Source organism: Phyllobates terribilis, unplaced genomic scaffold (genome assembly GCF_046119375.1).
Source record: "Phyllobates terribilis strain yellow unplaced genomic scaffold, ASM4611937v1 Scaffold_691__1_contigs__length_813055, whole genome shotgun sequence".
In the NCBI taxonomy this organism is placed as follows: Eukaryota; Metazoa; Chordata; class Amphibia; order Anura; family Dendrobatidae; genus Phyllobates; species Phyllobates terribilis.
The window spans coordinates 452,818-473,184 of record NW_027363451.1 but is presented as its reverse complement, the minus strand read 5'-3'; the positions used below and the strand labels follow the sequence as shown (position 1 = coordinate 473,184).

General features: G+C 42.1%; 1 protein-coding gene across 1 annotated transcript in view; it reads right to left on the bottom strand.

Moving 5' to 3' along the window:
- The window catches only part of LOC141235839 (uncharacterized), a 100,779-nt gene that overhangs the window by 10,308 nt on the left and 70,104 nt on the right, over window positions 1-20,367 (bottom strand). The window contains 6 exon segments of the mRNA XM_073668190.1: window positions 3,259-3,349; window positions 3,548-3,645; window positions 3,729-3,852; window positions 3,936-4,115; window positions 4,245-4,328; window positions 15,132-15,160. Coding sequence (XP_073524291.1) covers window positions 3,259-3,349; window positions 3,548-3,645; window positions 3,729-3,852; window positions 3,936-4,115; window positions 4,245-4,328; window positions 15,132-15,160 — 606 coding nt within the window.

The window sequence follows — 20,367 nt, the reverse complement described above, 5'->3', positions numbered from 1 at the left end:
AGAGCCGAGCAGCAGGCCCAAGCTGACCGAGAGGCTGCTGAGCGAGAGGTCCAGGCTGAGAGAGCCAAGCGACAGGCCCAAGAGGAGAGTCTGTACCAGCTGAAGCTAGCCCTGATTCAGATGGAGCCATCCACCCTGCAGATCCGTGAGTCCAACAGCTTTAAACCCTGTCCTGGGCATTTTCCTGTAATTTTCCTGACATATTTCTGCGAGGGTTTGAAAAAGCCTGCAGGCTGTACCAGCTGCCTGAAGACCAGTCGGCCAGGTATTTAACTCCAGGGCTCAGTGGAAAAGCTCTGGAGGTGTTTGCTTCTCTCCCTCGAGACCAAGATGGAGACTTTGAGGCCATCAAGCAGGCCTTGATAAAAAAGTACCAGCTGACTTCGGATGTTTACCGGAAAAGGTTCAGAGCCCTCCAACGTGGGCCACATGATAGCTACAGTGATGTAGCAGATGGGCTCAGGACCAACTTTGAGCAGTGGGTCCGAGGATTGTCAGTCACCACCTTCGAGGACCTGATGGATCTGATGGTGAAGGACCAGTTTCTTCATCTTTGCCCTGTGGAAGTGCGATAATTTGTGCTTGACCGGAAGCCAAAGGATCCGCCAAAGCAGCCCAGATCGCGGATGCCTATGAGGCCAACCATACACCAGAGGTGCGGAAGTCAGCCACCAGCGGGACAGGGGATAAGCCAACAGGCAACCAGTTCTCAGTGGGTCCTGCTTCATCTTCCAGCACCCGCCCTGCATTTGACTCCCATAAGTGTTATACTTGTAACCAAATTGGTCACATTAGCCTTGTCTGCTTGGAGAGGCAGAAGATGAACCCCACACCTGAGGCCCCAGGACCAACTGCAGCCATTCTTTTTGTGGGTGGGGCGATTGGAAGGGCCCGTGAGAACTTAAAACTGGTTACTGTGGGCAACACCATTACTGTTAGACTTAAGGACACTGGCGCAGAACGGACCCTCATCCGCACTTAGTTCGTGTTACCAGATGAACTCATTCCTGGGAAGACCCTGACTGTCACCGGGTTTGGGGGTGTTCGCCGTCCCATACTGATGGCCCGAGTTTTCCTGGACTGGGGTGCGGGGAGGGGGTTAAGGGAAGTGGGCGTGTCGAAGAATCTCCCTACTAACGTGCTATTGGGAACTGATCTGGGACGGTTGGTTGCCCGATACATTCTTAGCAGCCCTCCCAGATCTGATATGTCATGTAATGCCACTGTCAGTAATGTCAATGTGATGCATACTGAAAATGTGTGTTGTGGTAAAAGGGAACTCAGCCACATCATGCCGTGGGGTGATACTGCTGAGGGTCCCCTAACACAAGCCAGCATAAGTGCTATCGGCAATGGGAGCAGGCACGGACACCAGGACGCAAGTCGCCCTGTGCAGGTGACCAGTGTCACGCCAGATGGTGACATGGTCGGTGGTAGTTGCCCCATGACTAGCACGGCTCCAGAAGTAATGAGAAAGGATGAGGAGAAACACGGGGATCATAGGAAAGTGGTCTCGTGCCGCCAACCGGTGTCACGACGGACTGTGACATGACCAGTCGTAGCTCACCCATAGTGAGCAAGGCTCCCAAGGTAACAATGAGGGGTGGAAAGGTAGGCCCCACAACCAGGCAAGGTAAAATAAATGTCTGTCAGGGGCATGGGAAGAAGGTACCCATAGCCTGTCAGAGGGGTGGGGAAAATGTACCCCGAACCGGTCAGGGTGATCGGAAAGCTGGATCCCCAGTCGGTCAGAGTGGTGGGCGAGTTGGGTCCATTGCTTTTTGGATCAGCAGGAAGGGTGGGCCTCGAGGTAGGCTTAAGGGGCGATCTGTAAATCAGCCCCTATGCTACCTCAAAGAGGGGGAGATGTCATAGAAATATTGAAAATCTCTCTTCTCCTCCCAGCCACTTTTCCCTCCTCCCATATAGTATTTGTCAAGGGATCAAGAGTTTACACCCTGAGAAGAGGCTAATAGCAAATGCTAGGACAAAGGGAGCTACTAACCCAATTAACATGCAAGTGTATTTTCTAGTGGCACAGGCCTGCGACCAATATACACCGAGGTGAGAAAGATGTAGTTCCGGGCTCAAAATAATTCAACAGAAATCTGCAGTCTGGCCGCCACCGACACAAAATATGGAATATCTAAAGTTCTATACTTCTGATAATAATGGGGCCCATATTTTTAGTGGCCGGGTCATCCAAGGAACAATATGCATAATTTTCCATAGCTGAACGCCCCTCCGGTGAGCAGTAATGCAAAAGTACAAAATTACAGATTGCAGCTATGTCATGTGTGGTCTCTAAAGAAAGGTAAATTCATAATAGAAAACATGGTATCACTTTCGGGCTTCTGCGATCAACCAGCGAAAAGTTATCGCAGAAGCCAGATATGTTAATGAAAATACGTGGGCTGGGCTCCAGCTTTCATGAGGTCAACACAGGAGGTGTGTGGGCAGGTTCCCCCTTCGGCATAAACGACCCAGCTGAAGATGTATCAGTATTCATTGCAGGGAGGTATAGATTCTATAAGCAAGGGGTCCCGTTCGATAACGATCAAATCAATTGGATCGCCTCCATTCCAGCTAGACTGGATCGTTACTGCGATCTGTCAAGTTAGTTCTTCTTTAAACCTATTTTATTTGTGTAACTGTATATTCTGTATTGTAATGTCTCTTTTTTTTAAAACCTCTTGTATATTTTTCATAAACACTGCCTCCCTTTTGGATTAAATATAAAAGTTAATAGTCCTGTTTCTTTTGTCCTGTCGTTCCCTCCCCCGAAGCCATACACGCTACCAGAAAGCAGGAGTTTGATCAGGCCTGTATTATATTTCAAATCTGGTCAGTGGTGGCAGTGAGTAATATTAAGTGGGCTATCGTGAAGCTGGCAGTGACCGCACTGGGGCATCTATACATATTCCATGCATTGGAATCCGGAGGTGTGTACGCCATAAGCTTTCTGCTCACTTTCGATAGCTACGTAGTGGGTTATCAGGGTCGTGTGTGCAATCCCTGACAATCCTGACAGAGTGACGGCAGCGGTGGGATATTGTGTGATCTCCCCGATGTCGCCGCTGTGGATCCCTTACAACAAAGTAATGTAAAGATTTTTGGATGGAGGAAAATGTTGTGGTCTAGAGGTAAAATGGTGATCACACAATTGTGACACGACCGGTCTACACCACCGATAAAGCAGCCACAGCCGGTGATTGAGAAGAATCTGTGACTTCTCTGCATTTAGTGGTTACTACTCACCTGGGTAGTCATATGTAGGAATATCCTCTTTACACCGCTCATCACCCCTCACATATGTCTCTGTAGTATTAATATGGGTCAAATCTTCACTCTGAAACAAATATTGTAAAAGTCACAGACAGATGGAGAAGTCACATCTATGATCAGCTCTAATCCTGCCATCTCCACCGTTCTCAGTACACAAGTATAAAACATATAATACTGGTAGATAAAACAAGACTGAACACAAGACCTTCACAAACATCTATGCATCATAGGGGAGATCTCATGGCACCTTCTCTCCATCTACCTGATGATCCTGAGGAACATTGGGATCTTCTTGTTTACAGTCCTGTGGAAGAAGACGACGGGGACATTTCTTTGGTGTTGTCCTCTTACTGGATAGATCTGGAGGAAACACATACAGGAACTGAATTCATGCTTTACATACAGATAATTATAGGCTGTGTGTATTTAGTCCTGTCTATTACCTGGTGATGTGAGGGGTTGGGGAACCTCCATCATGATGTTCTTGTACAGATCTTTGTGTCCTTCTAAATACTCCCACTCCTCCATGGAGAAATAGACGGCGACATCCTGACACCTTATAGGAACCTGACACATACAATGATACCGTCATCCCCCCGATCCCTCCATAGCGTTACTGTATAATGTCCCAGCATTCCCAGCAGTGTCACCTCTCCAGTCAGCAGCTCAATCATTTTGTAGGCGAGTTCTAGGATCTTCTGGTCACTGATGTCTTCATGTATCAGGGGGTGAGATGAAGGCCCTGTGATTGGGCTCAGGGGTCTTCCCCATCCCTCAGAAACAGGATCCTGACAGCGCTCACTAGAGGTCTTCTTCACTACTGTGTAATCCTGGTTATAGAGAGACACATTAATAAATCTCACTCCAGACATTTCCAGAGTCCTCACCTCTCCAGTTCTGTCCATCTGTTATTCCCATAGATAAGAATGATGTAATGTGACGTCATCAGAATCTCTCACCTCTCCAGTAAGCCGGAAGAGGATCTCTAGGGTGAGGTGTAATATCCTCTCTGCCATCTTCTTTCTGTCTCTATCCATTTTTCTCTAGGTAAATTATATAGATAAATTACTAGTATCTCATATTGTGGGAATCTGAGTGGATTGAAGATAAGTTGGTGTAAAATATATAAAATTCTGTGTAATAAAAAAAATCAATAGCATTGTGATGCCGGTATAAAGCAATAATGTGGTAGAGCACCTCTTACATCTTCAGGTTATACAGAGATAGCTATATGCTGTCAGTTGGGATTACGGAAGTTATAAAATAATTCAGTCAATTCAACAATATAAAGAAACAACAGTTTTCTCCACGATAAGTTCTAGAAAGAAGAGGTCTTCTAACTCCACCGCCTATTCTACACTGTGTGCACAATTATTAAGCAATCTGTATTTTTGATGATTACTTTTATTAATATCTCCAGTGCTGTCGGTCAATCCAAAGGGTAATAAACCTGAAACCTGAATATTTAAGAAAGTAAAAGTGAGGTGTTGTCTTAGGAGAATATCTCTGTGTCCAGTATTATTATGCAACTATATGAAAAATGTAAATTTTCCATTGTGTTTATTTTCATCTGTTATAGTGAGAATAAGACCCAAACAACTCAATGTCCAAAAATACATTTCTGACATTTAATAAAAATTTATCAGTGACCAATATAGCCACCATTCTTTTCAATACCAGTGATAAGTCATCCATCCATGGAGTCCATTAGTTTCTTAATCTGTTAACGATCATCTTTGTGGGCAGCAGCAGACACAGCCCCAGACACTGATCAGAGAGGGGACTATTCTCCTTCACCATAAATCTTGAGTTTAAGAAAAGCTTGAAAGTTCTCAGTAAGGTTTAGGTCCAGTGAGGAAAAGGCCATGTCATTATTCTTTCATCTTTAAGGCCTTTCCGGGTACTGAGCAGTGAAGACTTCGATGCTGCGATTGAGCATTGTCCCGCAGAACAATCCTGTTTTTTTTTTAAGGATGCAGATTTTTTCTGTACCTCTGTTTAAAGAAAGTGTCTTCTAAAAACTGGCAGTAGGTTTGGGAGTTGATTTTGAGTCCATATTCAACTCGAAAAGGTCCAACTAGCTCATCTGTAGTTAAACCAGCCCATAGCATTGCCCAACTCCATCTCGCTGGCGTCTGAGTCGAAGTCGAGGTCTGTGCCCATTACCGATCCAGCCAAGAGCCCATCCATCTGGTCCGTCAAGAGTCACTCTCATCAGTTCATAAAACCTTTAAAAAAATCCGTATTCAGATATCTTTTGGTTAAGTCTTGATGTTTGCACTTGTGTCTTGTTCAGTGGTGGTTGATATTCATCCTCGACCTTGTCTCTGAGCACTGAACACCTAGTTCTTCTGGGTCTCCAGGCAGGGCTGTGGAGTCGGAGTCGGTGCTCATTTTGGTGGAGTCGGAGTCGGTATAAAATGGACCGACTTTGACTCCTAAAATATATAATAAATTGGGTGCAGTAGATCAATGCAGTTTGTGGGGAATATTTTTTCATAGGAATTTGGGAAAGTTATGAAATGTCCTATAAATGGCTGTTCTATTCCTGATCTAAGGCTACATTCACACATGGTGTTTTTGCTGCGTTTTTTGAGGATACTTTTTCAGCTGCAAAAGCACATCAGCTTTTTTAAAAAAACGCATCACCTGAAAGGTTTTTGAGCTCATAGATAATGTTTTCAATAGCAAAAGCAGATTAGAAAAACGCCGAACAAACTGACATGCTCATTCTTTGTGAGGATCCGTTTTTGAGCCCAAAAACGGATCGTCACAAACCGATGTGTCTAAATGTCATATCTTGAAACCCACTGACTTTGCTGGGATGCCCAGAGACACTGCATTTTACTGCAAAAAACGGATCCGCAAAAACGCTGTGTGTGAATCATGGCCGTAGCCAGCGAGGGGCAGTTGCCCCCCCCCCCCAGAAGCAGGGGTACACACCTATCAAAATTCACTTGTACGCTGCAGTGCTCCCGTCCTGCACTGGCTCCAGACTGCAGGGGGCAATCTCTCCTCCTCTGTCCTGTCTTCTGCCGTCTTCACCAGAGAGAGGAGGGGGAGGGGTGCCTGCCCTGCACAAGATCCGATTCCTGGGCCCCGTGCTGGAGAAAGTGAAAGTACTACTGCTCATCTCTGTCACAAGAAGGTAACTAATGCTAATATTGTAGGTGATTATTATGTGCTCTCTGTACAATGTGTGTGAACTATATGTGCAATGTACTATTTGCTGTCTGTAGCTGTCTATCACACTCTATCCCTCCATCTATCCTTCCCTCTAGCTATCCATCATTATATTCTATCTAAATATCTTGATTATTGTATCATAAAAATGATTAAATGTCTGATGTTCCATTGTACTACAATAAATTTTTCACTTAAATATAAGCAATATATGTGGGAGTCGGAGTCGGTGTAAGGGAAATTGAGGAGTCGGAGTCGCAGGTTTGGCTTACCGACTCCACAGCCCTGTCTCCAGGGAGGCTGAAATTCTGTAATACGACAGCACTGGAGGATAAGATCTTCCTGGTCACTTCACGTTGGAGTCTTCTGAAATCTTTTGCAGTTAATGTTATTCTGTATATTTCTTTTGCCACCCTGTAGACTTTTGAAGCTTCTGTGGTCACTCCCCAATATCTGAGCAATTTAAGGAGTGCTGCATCCTTTTGGAAGACTTTTAACCATTTTTGACTTTTTAGAGTCAGTTAAAACTCATTTTGGCCCATTTTGCCAGAGGAAAAGAAGCTGCCTAATAATTCTGCCCCCTTGATAAAGGGTGTCAATATCCTACATAAGCTATACGCCCTCATTACACAAATAAACATCACCTGATCTACTTCATCCAATAAACAAACATTTATATAGCTTGCATTTGGAAAAACTGCTTAAAAACGATGATATAGTCAAAATATTCATTTGCCTAATAATTGCGCACACAGTGTATGTTTCAAAGTGATCAAGAAAACTAATTTTTATTCTCAACTGCTATAAGCTACGGGTGCAATGTTCAGGAATCAACCTTCAATATATAGAATGTGGATTCCACATCTGACCTCTGACAAAGCAAAAAAAGTGAAAATAGTTTGGCAATATTCTGAAGCTTGTCTCCATTGTGATTATGATATGTTTTAAGCAATGTGTATTAGGGGTGCACTGTTTTATATGGTAATACAAAAAGAAACACTGACATGGTTGCACCTAGCAGAGTGCAGTACATGCTCAGGTGTTAATTTCTGGTGTTACAAAAAATAAATGATTACAACCATGTCTTGCATCTTACAACAAAAGAGAAGAACAACCCTATTAGTGGTGTGGGGAACTAAAACTATGGGGGTAACAAAGATGAGGGTCATTACTGTATATGGCAATGAGAGGGGGGCTATTACCTTATATGGCACTATAGATAGTTATAGCACTGTGGGGAAAAATGGGCAGAACAACTAAGGAGTGTAATGAAAAATAAATATGTGAAAAAGACAAAATATTAAAAAAACACATAAACAATAAATGTTTATATCATTCCCCTCCCCCCAAAGTAAATAGCAAAATGTAATACATTGAAAAAATTATTCAGTATTGCCATGTACGTAACTGCCTGAATTAATAAAATTTTGAAATATTTTTTTCCCATGTGGTATAAATCAAAACACTAGGAATAATGTTTTTGGTCACCACAATTCCATGTAATAAAAAGCTATTAAAATGTCATATTTCCTCCAAAATTGTATCAACAAAAGCAAAGAAAACAAGAACAAATCATTGAAACCGGGCTATTGATGGAAGAATGAAAATCGTTACGGGTCTCAAAAAATGGCGACACAAAAAAATTGTTAGATACTAAATTTTCAGCCCTGGTGACATTATAACTGTAGCGCATTAGACCGCTGCAGTCAACCACTGATCTCAGAACTGATGCCAATTTATTCAGTATGAATCGTTGAGCTCAGTGATTGCCTGCGGTTGGTACACACGCTAAAGACATGACATCACCAAAGCAGCCTATAAACAAGACCCGAGCAGCAGTAGAGAGCCGGCACTGGAGCAGGGGGAAGGTGAGTAATGCTGATTATAGTATTTGTTACACAGGCTCATAGATTGTGTACATAAGATTGAAAGGGAAACCTCTTCTATGATACTCCTCTCTGCTGCTGGTCCAGGGCACATCGTGATGTTCAACGTTGTTATGAGCCTTAGCCTGAGGACAGACAGGAATAATGATGAGATGGCCTGAGAGCAGAGAGGAACACTGATGAGATGGTCTGAGGAAAGAGAGGAATGCTTGTTGCACAGCTTCTGAATACCCACAGTTACGGTAGAAACTTTACAGAGCAGATTACATGGGATAACAAGCTTTTACTTCTCAGAACATGAGGTAAAGGAAAAAATGCACAGTCACACAGTACTGCACCAGGAAGTAAGAACAAAACAGAAAAAAACAAGAGACTTTTTTCTTTTACAAGGAAACTTTACACAATATCACCATCTACTGTCAGATCAGCATAAAGTCCTCCTTCACACAAACAAAGAAGTCCACAACTGTTGCATATACCAACACCCTATCTCAACAGTAAGGACTTATTCAGTCAAACCCAATTCCTTCATTAGTCTCTGATGTTTTTCAGCATTCAATGCCTTTGTGAAAATGTCTGCTGTCATATCTTCAGTTGGACAATATTCTAATTTCAGAATTCCTTGTTCCTGATGGTCCCTCAAGAAATGTGCTGCTGCAACATATTCTGCTTCTGTTGATGACAGCGTTACTATTGATTGTTTTTTACTAGTCCAACTAATTGGTCCACCTGAGAGAAAGAAAAGATAGCCACTGGTAGATTTTCTGTCAATTGGATCTCAAGCCCAATCTGCATCAACGTATCCAGTTAAAATGCATTTATCACTTGTAGGCAGTTTCAGTTTAACATTGCTGGTTCCTTTCAAATAACGTATTACTCTTTTCACAGCATTCCAATCCGCTTTATTTGGCTTGGACACTTTTCTACTCAGAATTCCTACTGCTGCTGCAATGTCTTGTAACAGTCACTAGATACAGTAATTTTCCTATCGCCATTGTGTACTCTTCATTATTTGGTAACACATTTTTCTCACTACTGATTTCTTTAAGATAATTAGTTTCCATTGGAGACTTTGCTGGTTTTGCATCCTTCAATCCAAATGTTTTGGTTATGTCTTGAATCATGCGATTTTGATTAAGTAGGAAACTTCCATCTTCTTCTCTTTCTATCTGTATTCCTAAGTACTGTTTCACATTTCCCAAGTCTTTGATCTCGAAATGTTGATTCAGGATTTTTAGTATGTCCTCTTTATCCCTTTCTTTTTCAAAACAAACTAAAATGTCATCAACATATGTGAGTACATAGATCCATCTGTCCATTAGTCTTTTTGTGTACAGGCAAGGATCAGATTTGCTTCTTTTAAATTTTTCATTTGTGAGCACCTCCGTGATTTTATCATTCCACACTTTAGCAGCTTGTTTTAAACCGTATATACTTTTCTGTAATTTGCAAACCATGTTTGGGTTACTTTCATCTTTGAATCCTGGAGGTTGTTCCATGTAAATAACTTCTGTTAAACTTCCATTCAAAAATGCTGTCTTTACATCCAGATGTTTCAGTTCCATTTGTTTCATTGCTGCAACTGCAAACAAAGTTCTTATTGTAGTATGTTTGTTTGACAACTGGAGCAAATGTTTCATCATAGTCTTCTCCATATTTTTGAGAATAACTTTTAGCTACGAGTTTTGCTCAGTATCGTTCAGCTGTGCCATCTGTTTGGTAATTTACTTTAAAAACCTATTTATATCCTATAGCTTTTCTTCCTTCTGGTAATTCTGTTAGTGTCCATGTTTTTCAGTCATGCATGGATTTTATTTCTATTTCTGTTGCCTCTATCCATTTATTGGCTTCTTCTTCAGGAAGTCGAGATATGTCTTCCCAAGAGGTAGGCTCAACAACAACCAAATAGGTAAAAAGAAAATGTGCTCACCTTTATGGGTTGTGTAATGCACAACTCATGTAAGAATTAGTAACGAAGGGCTGCAGCCAGCACAGAATCCCTAGGGATCTTGTAAGGTTGTCTGTAGTAGGATGATAACTGATAACATACACAATATACCATTAGCAGACTAGTACCTCACACGGAGACTAGTTTGCATTTTCTTCTATTCCTTTAGTCCCCTGTCCTCTGTCAGTCAGCCGACGAAGTGTGAGATCCAGCGCAGCGATCTGGAAGCTCTTATCTTCAATACATGGTAATAAACCAATCCTTCAGGAGTTTACACACTTGTGGTCCACAGTTATCTCCTCATGCCCGTCCTCCCTCCTTCACCCCCTTTCCTTACTGACAAACACCTCATACCTAATACACTGGAAGCAGGCTTGCACCTTCTGCCATTCCTTCAGCTCTTGGTTTTCTGCCTGTCAGCCGACGAGGTGTGAGGTCTGGCAGAGCGGTCTGGACTCTCTGATCTTTCACACATGATACAAAAGAGCCAGGACTTTGGGATCGCATACACTGCGGTCCATGATCAACTACAAATGTTTTATCCTATGTGCTGTAATATAAATGTAATTATATATTTGGATGATTACATGTCAGAGGTCATTTTAATTATTTGTTCTATGGTTTTAATTTTATTTCCACAAGAGTGTAATTAGTCGATCAATAATTTAATTTAATCTATTTATAAATAATTTCACTGTCTCTCTGTAAACTGTTTGTTGGTCTTGGCGCCAAGAATAACAGCAGGCTTTTTTTTTTTACCACATGTGGTTTTATGTATATAAGACCGTTTGATAAATCAGTCCACATCAGCTATGTACCTGAGGAAGTGGACGGGATGTCCATGAAACGCGTAGTAATCATAGCTTTTACCAATAAACTACAAGATTGTTTAATTATACAATCTCTCGTCAAATTTCTTCACTACGGAGGAGCGCGGATTTTTTTCCCGGCACCTACTTCATCCTACTACAGACAACAATGCTGAGGAGACAGCCTAAGTGAAGACGGGAGCGCTGAGGAGACAGCCTGAAAGTGAAATAGAGTGTTGAAGGGATGGCCTGTGGTTAGGCCCAAGGAAGCATCCAGAGAGCAGAGAAGAAAGGAGATGGTCCGAATACAGAGAGGAGCGTTGTGGACACAGCCTGAGAGCAGAGCGCTGAGCAGAGGTCCTGAAAGCAGACAGGAGCACTGAAGAGATAACCTGAGGGTAGAAAGGAGCACTGATGAGACAGACAGTGTAAAGAAGAGCACTCAGGAGACAGCCTGAAGGAAGAGATGAGTGCTAAGGAGACAGCCTGGGGTTAGAGATGAATGCAAATGAGGCAGCCTGAGAGCAGAGAGGGACACTGGGGAGACAGCTTATGTGTAGAGAGAAGCACTGAGGAGACAAACTCAGAGCATAGAAAAGTGATGAGGAGACAGACTGAGGGCAGAGAGGGGTCCCGAGGAGATGGCCTGGGAGCATAGAAGAGCACTGAGGAGATGGCTTGAGAGCAAAGATGAGCGCTGAGGAGTTGTCCTTAGTGTAGAGAGAAGCACTGAGGAGACGGGCTGAGAGTAAAGAGGAGCTCTGAGGAGACGGGCTGAGAGTAATGGGGAGCGCTGAGGAGATGGCCTGAGAGTAAAGAGGAGCGCTGAGGAGATGGCCTAAGACTAAAAAGGAGCGCTGAGGAGATGGCCTGAGAGTAAAGAGGAGCGCTGGGGAGATGGCCTGAAAGTAAAGAGGAGCGCTGGGGAGATGGCCTGAGGGCAGAGAGGAGCGCTGAGGAGACGGCCTGAGAGTAAAGAGGAATGCTGAGGAGATGGCCTGAGAGTAAAGAGGAGCGCTGAGGAGAAGGTCTGAGGGCAGAGAGGAGCGCTGAGGAGATGGCCTGAGGGCAGAGAGGAGCGCTAAGGAGATGGCCTAAGGGCAGAAAGGAATGCTGGGGAGACTGCCTGAGAGCATAGAAAAGCGATGATGAGACAGACTGAGGGCAGAGAGGGGTCCCGAGGAGATGACCTGGGAGCATATATAGAAGAGCGCTGAGGAGTTGTCCTGAGTGTAGAGAGAAGCACTGAGAAGACAGGCTGAGAGTAAAGAGGACGCTGAGGAGACGGCCTGAGAGTAAAGAGGAGCGCTGAGGAGACCGACAAGAAATGCAGAGGATAGAGAGGAACACCGAAGCGACGGTCTGAGTCTGGACTTATAAGAACAAGAACAACTTAGGTGTAAAATATGATGGGAACCTTGAGAGAAAGTTGACGGAGCTCATTATAGTCAGTGGGGACAGTCGGGCTCCGCTCCTGGGCATCTAGTCATGAATCCGTCCCCAGTCTGTTTTCCATTGCTCTATTTCTACAAAGGAACATAACTACGGATGGATTTAGCAGTAAACACAGCCTTAAAGGGGTCGTCCATTTACTTTATGTGTTCAGGGTAGAATTAAATGGTACATGAGTGTGGTTAGGGGTTAGAGGAATGGTTATGAACGTGGCCTAAGATGCTGTCATGATGTACAATCTACCCCTCTTTATATTCTTTGAAAGTTGGGAGGTCACACAAATGTAGAAATCTAATTGTTTTTGTAGCTGCAAAATGCAATTGCAATGTGTGAATAAAGTCTAAAGAGAGTGTGAGCCCCAATGGGGACGGTGATAATAATGTGTGTACAGCGCCATGGAATATGGTGGCGATATAGAGAATAATGGGGAATCTCCACATGAATAAATACCTCCACCTGCAGAGCCGCCACCACATATATGGCTGTTCTGTGATTATAGGACCTGTGATGAGGTCACAGGAGGGGAGGAGTCAGGGGTCACATGATCAGGGGCCTCAGTGAATGCAGGACTCCGCTGTACCCTGCAGGATGGAGCGCGTACAAGTGTTTAGTGTGTGGTGAGCGTTTCTATTAGGTTATAGGCCAGACACTATGTACCTCACTTATCTGTATGACTGGCGCTCTATATCGGCCTTATCCATGTGCACTTATAATACTAGGCAGCCGCCCCTCCATGAACCGTCGGTGTGTGAGTGGTTGTTTCATCTATTTTGCACCTGTGCTGCTTCCGCCTTTATCATGGGGACTGTTGTGTCCTGCAGTGTATTTGATATTGTGTCTGTCACGATTCCTCCGCTTAATGTGTCTTGGACGTAGTGACTGACAGCTCAGTCGTCCAATCTAGTGCAGGGACGTGTATTTTGATTGACAGCTCAGCCATCCAATCTGAGCACCTCCCAGTCTGAGTTTCCTTCAGGTGTTCCCTGTTCCTAGTGATTAACCTGCTTCTTAGCTGAGCTGTCAGTCCCAGATAGCTGCCGGTCGTAGCTTAAAGCTCAATGTGGTTTGTTCCCTCTGTGCTTTGTGCTCTGAATTTAGACATTCTGATCTTCTATTGCCGGACCTTGGCTTTCCCTATTGACTACCCATTTGTATTACCCCTTTTGCTTTGACACACGCTGACTTTGGAATTCTGACTCTGGACTGTGACCTGACTAGGCCATTGTTTCTTCCCTCTTTTCATGATGTACCCTCCTGGCTCTTGTCCTTGAATTCCTTGACTGTCCTAACTCATGGCTTGTCCGTGAGAAGTGAATCAGTGTAACAGCATCTTGCTTTTGGTAAATATGGCCACCTTTTTTCCGTGATGTTTTTTGAATGTGTGGTGGGAGAAAAAAATAAATATTTCTAATGCTGTGAGCTCTACTGGTATCATGTGCTAAGCAGCTCTGCTCTATGAGGACTGACGAAAGTTCGGTCTGAACTGTGTCCTATAGATTACAGCAAAGAGGATAAAACCAACCTTGTTATGGCTCATTCACCTGTCCAAGTACAGACTACAATGCATGGACTGGCCTCGATTCTCCTGACTAGAGCATGAGGACAGCCTCATATTTCTATAATTGCGAGGTAAAAAATGAGAAAAGAAGCTTTATGGTGGGCGCTGTCATACTGTAAGCCTGTCTATATGTGGGTGTATGTATGGATAAGGTCTGCATATATGTATGACATATATATATATATATATATATATATATATATATATATATATATATATATACACATATACACACACCTTCTCATTTAAAGATTTTTCTGTATTTTCATGGCTTTGAAAATTGTACATTCACACTGAAGGCATCAAAACTATGAATTACCACATGTGGAATTATATACTTAACAAAAAAGTGTGCAACAACTGAAAATATGTCTTATATTCTAGGTTCTTCACAGTAGCCACCTTTTGCTTTGATGACGGCTTTGCACACTCTTGGCATTCTCTTGATGAGGTTCAAGAGGTAGTCACCGGAAATGGTTTTCACTTCACAGGTGTGCCCTGTCAGGTTTAATAAGTGGGATTTCTTGCCTTATAAATGGGGTTGGGACCATCAGTTGTGTTGTGCAGAAGTCTGGTGGATACACAGCTGATAGTCCTATTGAATAGACGGTTAGAATTTGTATTATCGCAAGAAAAAAGCAGCTAAGTAAAGAAAAACAATTGGCCATCATTACTTTAAGAAATGAAGGTCAGTCAGTCTGAAAAATTGAGAAAACTTTGAATGTGTCCCCAAGTGCAGTTGCAAAAACCATCAAGCACTACAAAGAAACTGGCTCACATGAGGACCGCCCCAGGAAAGGAAGACCAAGAGTCACCTCTGCTTCTGAGGATAAGTTTATCTGAGTCATTAGCCTCAGAAATCACAGGTTAATAGCAGCTCAGATTAGAGACCAGGTCAATGCCACACAGAGTTCTAGCAGCAGACACAACTCTACAACAACTGTTAAGAGGAGACTTTGTGCAGCAGGCCTTCATGGTAAAATAGCTGCTAGGAAATCACTGCTAAGGACAGGCAACAAGCAGAAGAGACTTGTTTGGGCTAAAGAACACAAGGAATGGACATTAGACCAGAGGAAATCTGTGCTTTGGTCTGATGAGTCCAAATTTGAGATCTTTGGTTCCAACCACCGTGTCTTTGTGCGACGCAGAAAAGGTGAACGGATGGACTCTACATGCCTGGTTCCCACCGTGAAGCATAGAGGAGGAGGTGTGATGGTGTGGGGGTGCTTTGCTGGTGACACTGTTGGAGATTTATTCAAAACTGAAGGCATACTGAACCAGCATGGCTACCACAGCATCTTGCAGCGGCATGCTATTCCATCCGGTTTGCGTTTAGTTGGACTATCATTTATTTTTCAACAGGACAATGACCCCAAACAAATCTCCAGGCTGTGTAAGGGCTATTTGACCAAGGAGGAGAGTGATAGGGTGCTACGCCAGATGACCTGGCCTCCACAGTCACCAGACCTGAACTCAATCGAGATGGTTTGGGGTGAAATGGACCGCAGAGTGAAGGAAAAAGGGCCAACAAGTGCTAAGTATCTCTGGGAACTCCTTCAAGATTGTTGGAAGACCATTTCCGGTGACTACCTCTTGAAGCTCATCAAGAGAATGCCAAGAGTGTGCAAAGCAGTCATCAAAGCAAAAGGTGGCTACTTTGAAGAACCTAGAATATAAGACATGTTTTCAGTTGTTTCACACTTTTTTGTTAAGTATATAATTCCACATGTGTTAATTCATAGTTTTGATGCCTTCAGTGTGAATGTACAATTTTCATAGTCATGAAAATACAGAAAAATCTTGAAATGAGAAGGTGCGTCCAAACTTTTGGTTTGTACTAATTATATATATATATATATGTATATATATATATATATATATATATATATATATATATATATATATATATATATATATATATATATATACACACACACATATATATATATATGTCTACTACAAAAAAAAAGGATACCACTTTCTCAATTATGTTAAAAGGAAAAAACCAATGATGTGAATATATGTATTGTGTCTTATGATGTAAGAAAATGCAGGTTATGTAGACATAATGTTTTCATAAGCTTGTCATTAAAGTCATCTCCTCTCCATCATGTCAGGGTCCCCAAGCTTCCCAAACTACCACTGTTATGATTCAGAGACTTATGTACACATTACCTATCAGATTTTTTTAGGTGAATTAAAAAAAAAAACAATTGGTGTGTGGGGACTTTGCTATGACCCTCATGTAATGTTCGCTATTGTTATCACAAAGCTGCTTGAATGCAGCACAATTAGGACAGCAGTTTCCAAGCCACACATTTTTTATTATATAATTGTTGTGGTATCAATGTAGCAAGTTTGATTGTGTTATTGTATCTACATAGCGAGTATGGATATGTTATTATTTCTACGCAGTAAGTTTTCATTGATACCATATATATACAGTAACCTTTCTTTTGTATAGGTATATCAACAGTAACCCAGGTTCTGTTTCAGTCTGCTTCTAATAGACTTGGTTCTGTTCCTGTAGCTGTGTAGTAAGCTTAGTTCTGGTACTGTAGTAAGCTTGGTTCTGGTACTGTATCAAAGTAGTACGCTTAGTCCTGATACCGAATCTAGGTAGTATGCTTGGTCCTGGTACAGGATCTATTTAGTACACTTGGCTATCATATTTATTCAGTAGTTTTTGTTTTTTTTTACCATATCTGTAGTCTGTTCAATCATGGGTTCGTGACTACATTACAAATACAATCCCAACATGAACACACAACCCCTGCGCCTTCTTTAACTCTTTAAAGGGCCAGACGACTTTCCGTTTTTACCTTTCTGTTTTTTCCTCCCCTTATTCCAAGAGCCAGAACTATTTTATTTTTCCATCCACATAAGCATGTGAGTACTTGTTTTTTGTGGGATGAGTTGTACTTTTGAATAACGCCATCCATTTTATCATGTGATACTCGATAGTGGGGAAAAAAATGTGGTGAAAAAAGTGTTAGGAAATAGCAAAAAGAGCAAAATTCTGCAATTGTTTTTTTTTAGGCTTTGTGCCCACTATGTGTTTTTTAAGCGTTTCCGCAGCGGCAATTCGCCGTGGAAACGCTTAAAAAAAACGCTTGGTAGAAGGTCAGCCATGTTCCCCAATGATAATCCGCATGTGCTGTGCACATGCTGTGGGAATTTCCACTGCGCATTATCATTGCGGAAAAATCCGCAGCACTACTATTAATTTTGTGTAATCGCAGCGTTTTCGCCACCATTGAATTGCATTGGACCGCATAATATCTGCATGACTACATGTGCACATGCGGATATTAAGTGATTCACTGTGCGGATGGTACCTGGGTCTGGAGAAGAGGAGACTCTCATCTAGACATGGGTACCATAGTACCTGTAAAAAAAAAAAAATAAATGATACTCACCTTCTGATGGCCCCCGGTCTCCGGTATGGTGCGTCCAGTCTCTCCAGTGGCTCGCGATGGTGTAAAAGGACCTTCCATGACGTCATTTAGTTATGTGACAGGTCACGCGTCCGCTGACATCGACGGTCGCATGACCTATCACATGACTAAATGACGTCATGGAAGGTCTTATTACGCCGCTGAAGACACAGGAGAAGGAGACCGGGGGCCATCGGACGGTGAGTATAATGTTTTTTTTTACTCTTTTTTTTAACTTAACTTGGTCATACTATATAAATCCATGCCGGTTGCATGGATTTATATAGTATGACCAAGTTGTCAAGCACTTTTCCAAGGGATGCTAAAATTGCTTGGAAAAGTGTTTGACAACTCGCACGCGAAATCGCATGTGCAAAATGCTTGTCCCTGGCTGAAAAAATGCATGTAAAATTCGCATGCATTTTTTCTCCCAGGGAGATGCAGAAACGCTCAGGAAAAATCCGGTGCATTTCTGCATCGTGGGCACTTAGCCTTATTTAGAGCGTTAATTTATCAGACAGCACGATTATGCAGATACCAAACATGCATAGTTTTTGTTTTAGTTTTTGTTTTATTTAAGTGGTGAAAAAAAAATCGGAAATTTGTAAAAAAGCTTTAGCTTGTGACGCCATTTTTCAAGAGTCGTAGCGTTTTCAATTTTCAGGATATGGAGCTGTGAGCGGCTTATTTTTTTGCACCCCTAGCCAATTTTTTTATTGATATAATTTTGGGTAGATACAATGTTTTAATCGCCTCTTATTAAAAAAAAATTTCGGGTTGTTGCAGTGGCCAAAAAAAATGCAATTCTGGAGTTTGATTTTTTTTCGCGTTACATCATTTACAGATCAGATTCATTTGATCTGATTTTTACAAATATTAGATATAAGATTTCCATACAATCCATAAAATGTGTCTGAGGGACATATGGTCACCAGGCACATGAAACTCCAACCATGGATAACAAAAGGAAAAAAGAGGAGAGAAGGTGTGCAATTTAAGATACTTTAATCAAGTGATAATATATAATTTTCACAGCTTTTTTTCTGGAACCAGAAAGGTGGATACAAAAATAGGTCAATGCATAGCACCCACAATTGTACACTATATATTGTACACTTGATATACTGTCATAAGTCCACAGGTTATGGTAGTAAACAGAGTAATGTCAACCCATATCAATTATATATTAGAACGATCACAAATGACCATATTTGTCTACAGACCACAAAGATTGTGAAACATAAAACCACAAAAGGACAGATAGAAAATAATCACAAAGTAAGGCATGATGTTACAAAGTGTGGTTGAAGAATACCATGCCCAACCTAGGCAAAGTGTAGCGCCATGCATGGACCCCACAGTGGAAGAATCCCCCGCTTACAAAGAATTTTACAAATGTAGCGATAAAAAAAATACACATATTTGGTATTTCCTAATTTTTAATAGTGATTTGAACATACAAAAAAAATATTATATATTTAAGACTTTTTAGTCCCCTTAGGGGACTTGAACCTGCAATCATGTGATCGCTTGTGCTATATACAGCAATGCCGCAGTATTGATATGTATAGCAACAATTATAGTATCTTATTAATGCCAGCCATGGGTTGGCTTTCACAAGAGTACCGTTATGATAGGCACAGGGTTTTCAGCAGACCCCTAGCTGTCACGACGACCCATCGGTGTCCTACTCATTGGGGGAGCGCTGATGAGCAGTTAGAACAGCGCGCCCCCTGCTGACTCGTTGTAAATGCCGCTGTTACAGATTAACAGCATCATTTAACAGCGAGTCAGATGATGGCTGATTATCACAGCCATCATCTGCCGGCAAAGACACGGGCTTGTCTTACGAGCCTGCATTAAAGTCAGGGAGCTAGCATTTGACATACCTAGTACATTGTATTTCGTCAAGGGGTTAATAGTGGCTGCTTTAAAGCCTAATAACTCAGTTATGTTTATAAGGCAGCCAAAGGAAAATGGATTTCCCTGTGAACAAAAGAATCAGCCTTCAGAAGTCCAAAGTTTCAGATCCTTTTCTCTACAACATCATCTTATTCATAAGAATAGGAAAGCGCCCATACACATTAGACTGTTAGGTGAATCGATGGGATCGGCCAACTATAGTCCAATGTGGATGGTGACCTTTATGGATGGGCCGCTTCTCACGTGCTAGGGCTTGTAACCCCAGGATATAATGTGCCAGCTAGCCCCTGTATCTAGGCCGCCATGGATGGTTATAACACTATGGAGGTGGGGGGGGGGGGGGGGTGAGCAGGGGCCAAAGGGGGAATAATTGAAAATTTTAAAATATATATTATATTTTTTTATAACGATAAACATTTAAATCCATCTCCTTCTTCCCCAAATTCAGAATTTTATTTTAACCACGAAATAATAATAAATTCTTCTTAATTTTGGAATCGCACCAACCGGGAGGATCATATCGCCGCTCATTCACACTGGACATTTAATGAAGTGCTTTTTCCTTTTTTTCAGTACATTTTAAAGTGAATTTAGTTCCAAATCACAAAAACTTTAAATCACCAGATGCCAAGGGGTTAAACATTCCTAAAAATGAATTAAAAACATCATTACACAGGTGAAGAAGGAGGATTTATGGCAAATGGTAAATGTAACCATGTGTGAAGAAAGACTAAGGAGAGAGAGGCCCGATGGGGACGATGATAATAATGTGTGTACAGCGCTGCGGAGTATGGAGGCGACATAGAAGAAAGAGGAAGAAATAATCCACTTCTCTAATATAATCGTACAAGCAGGAGTGAGGCGTTGGAATTGGCGCATGTGCATA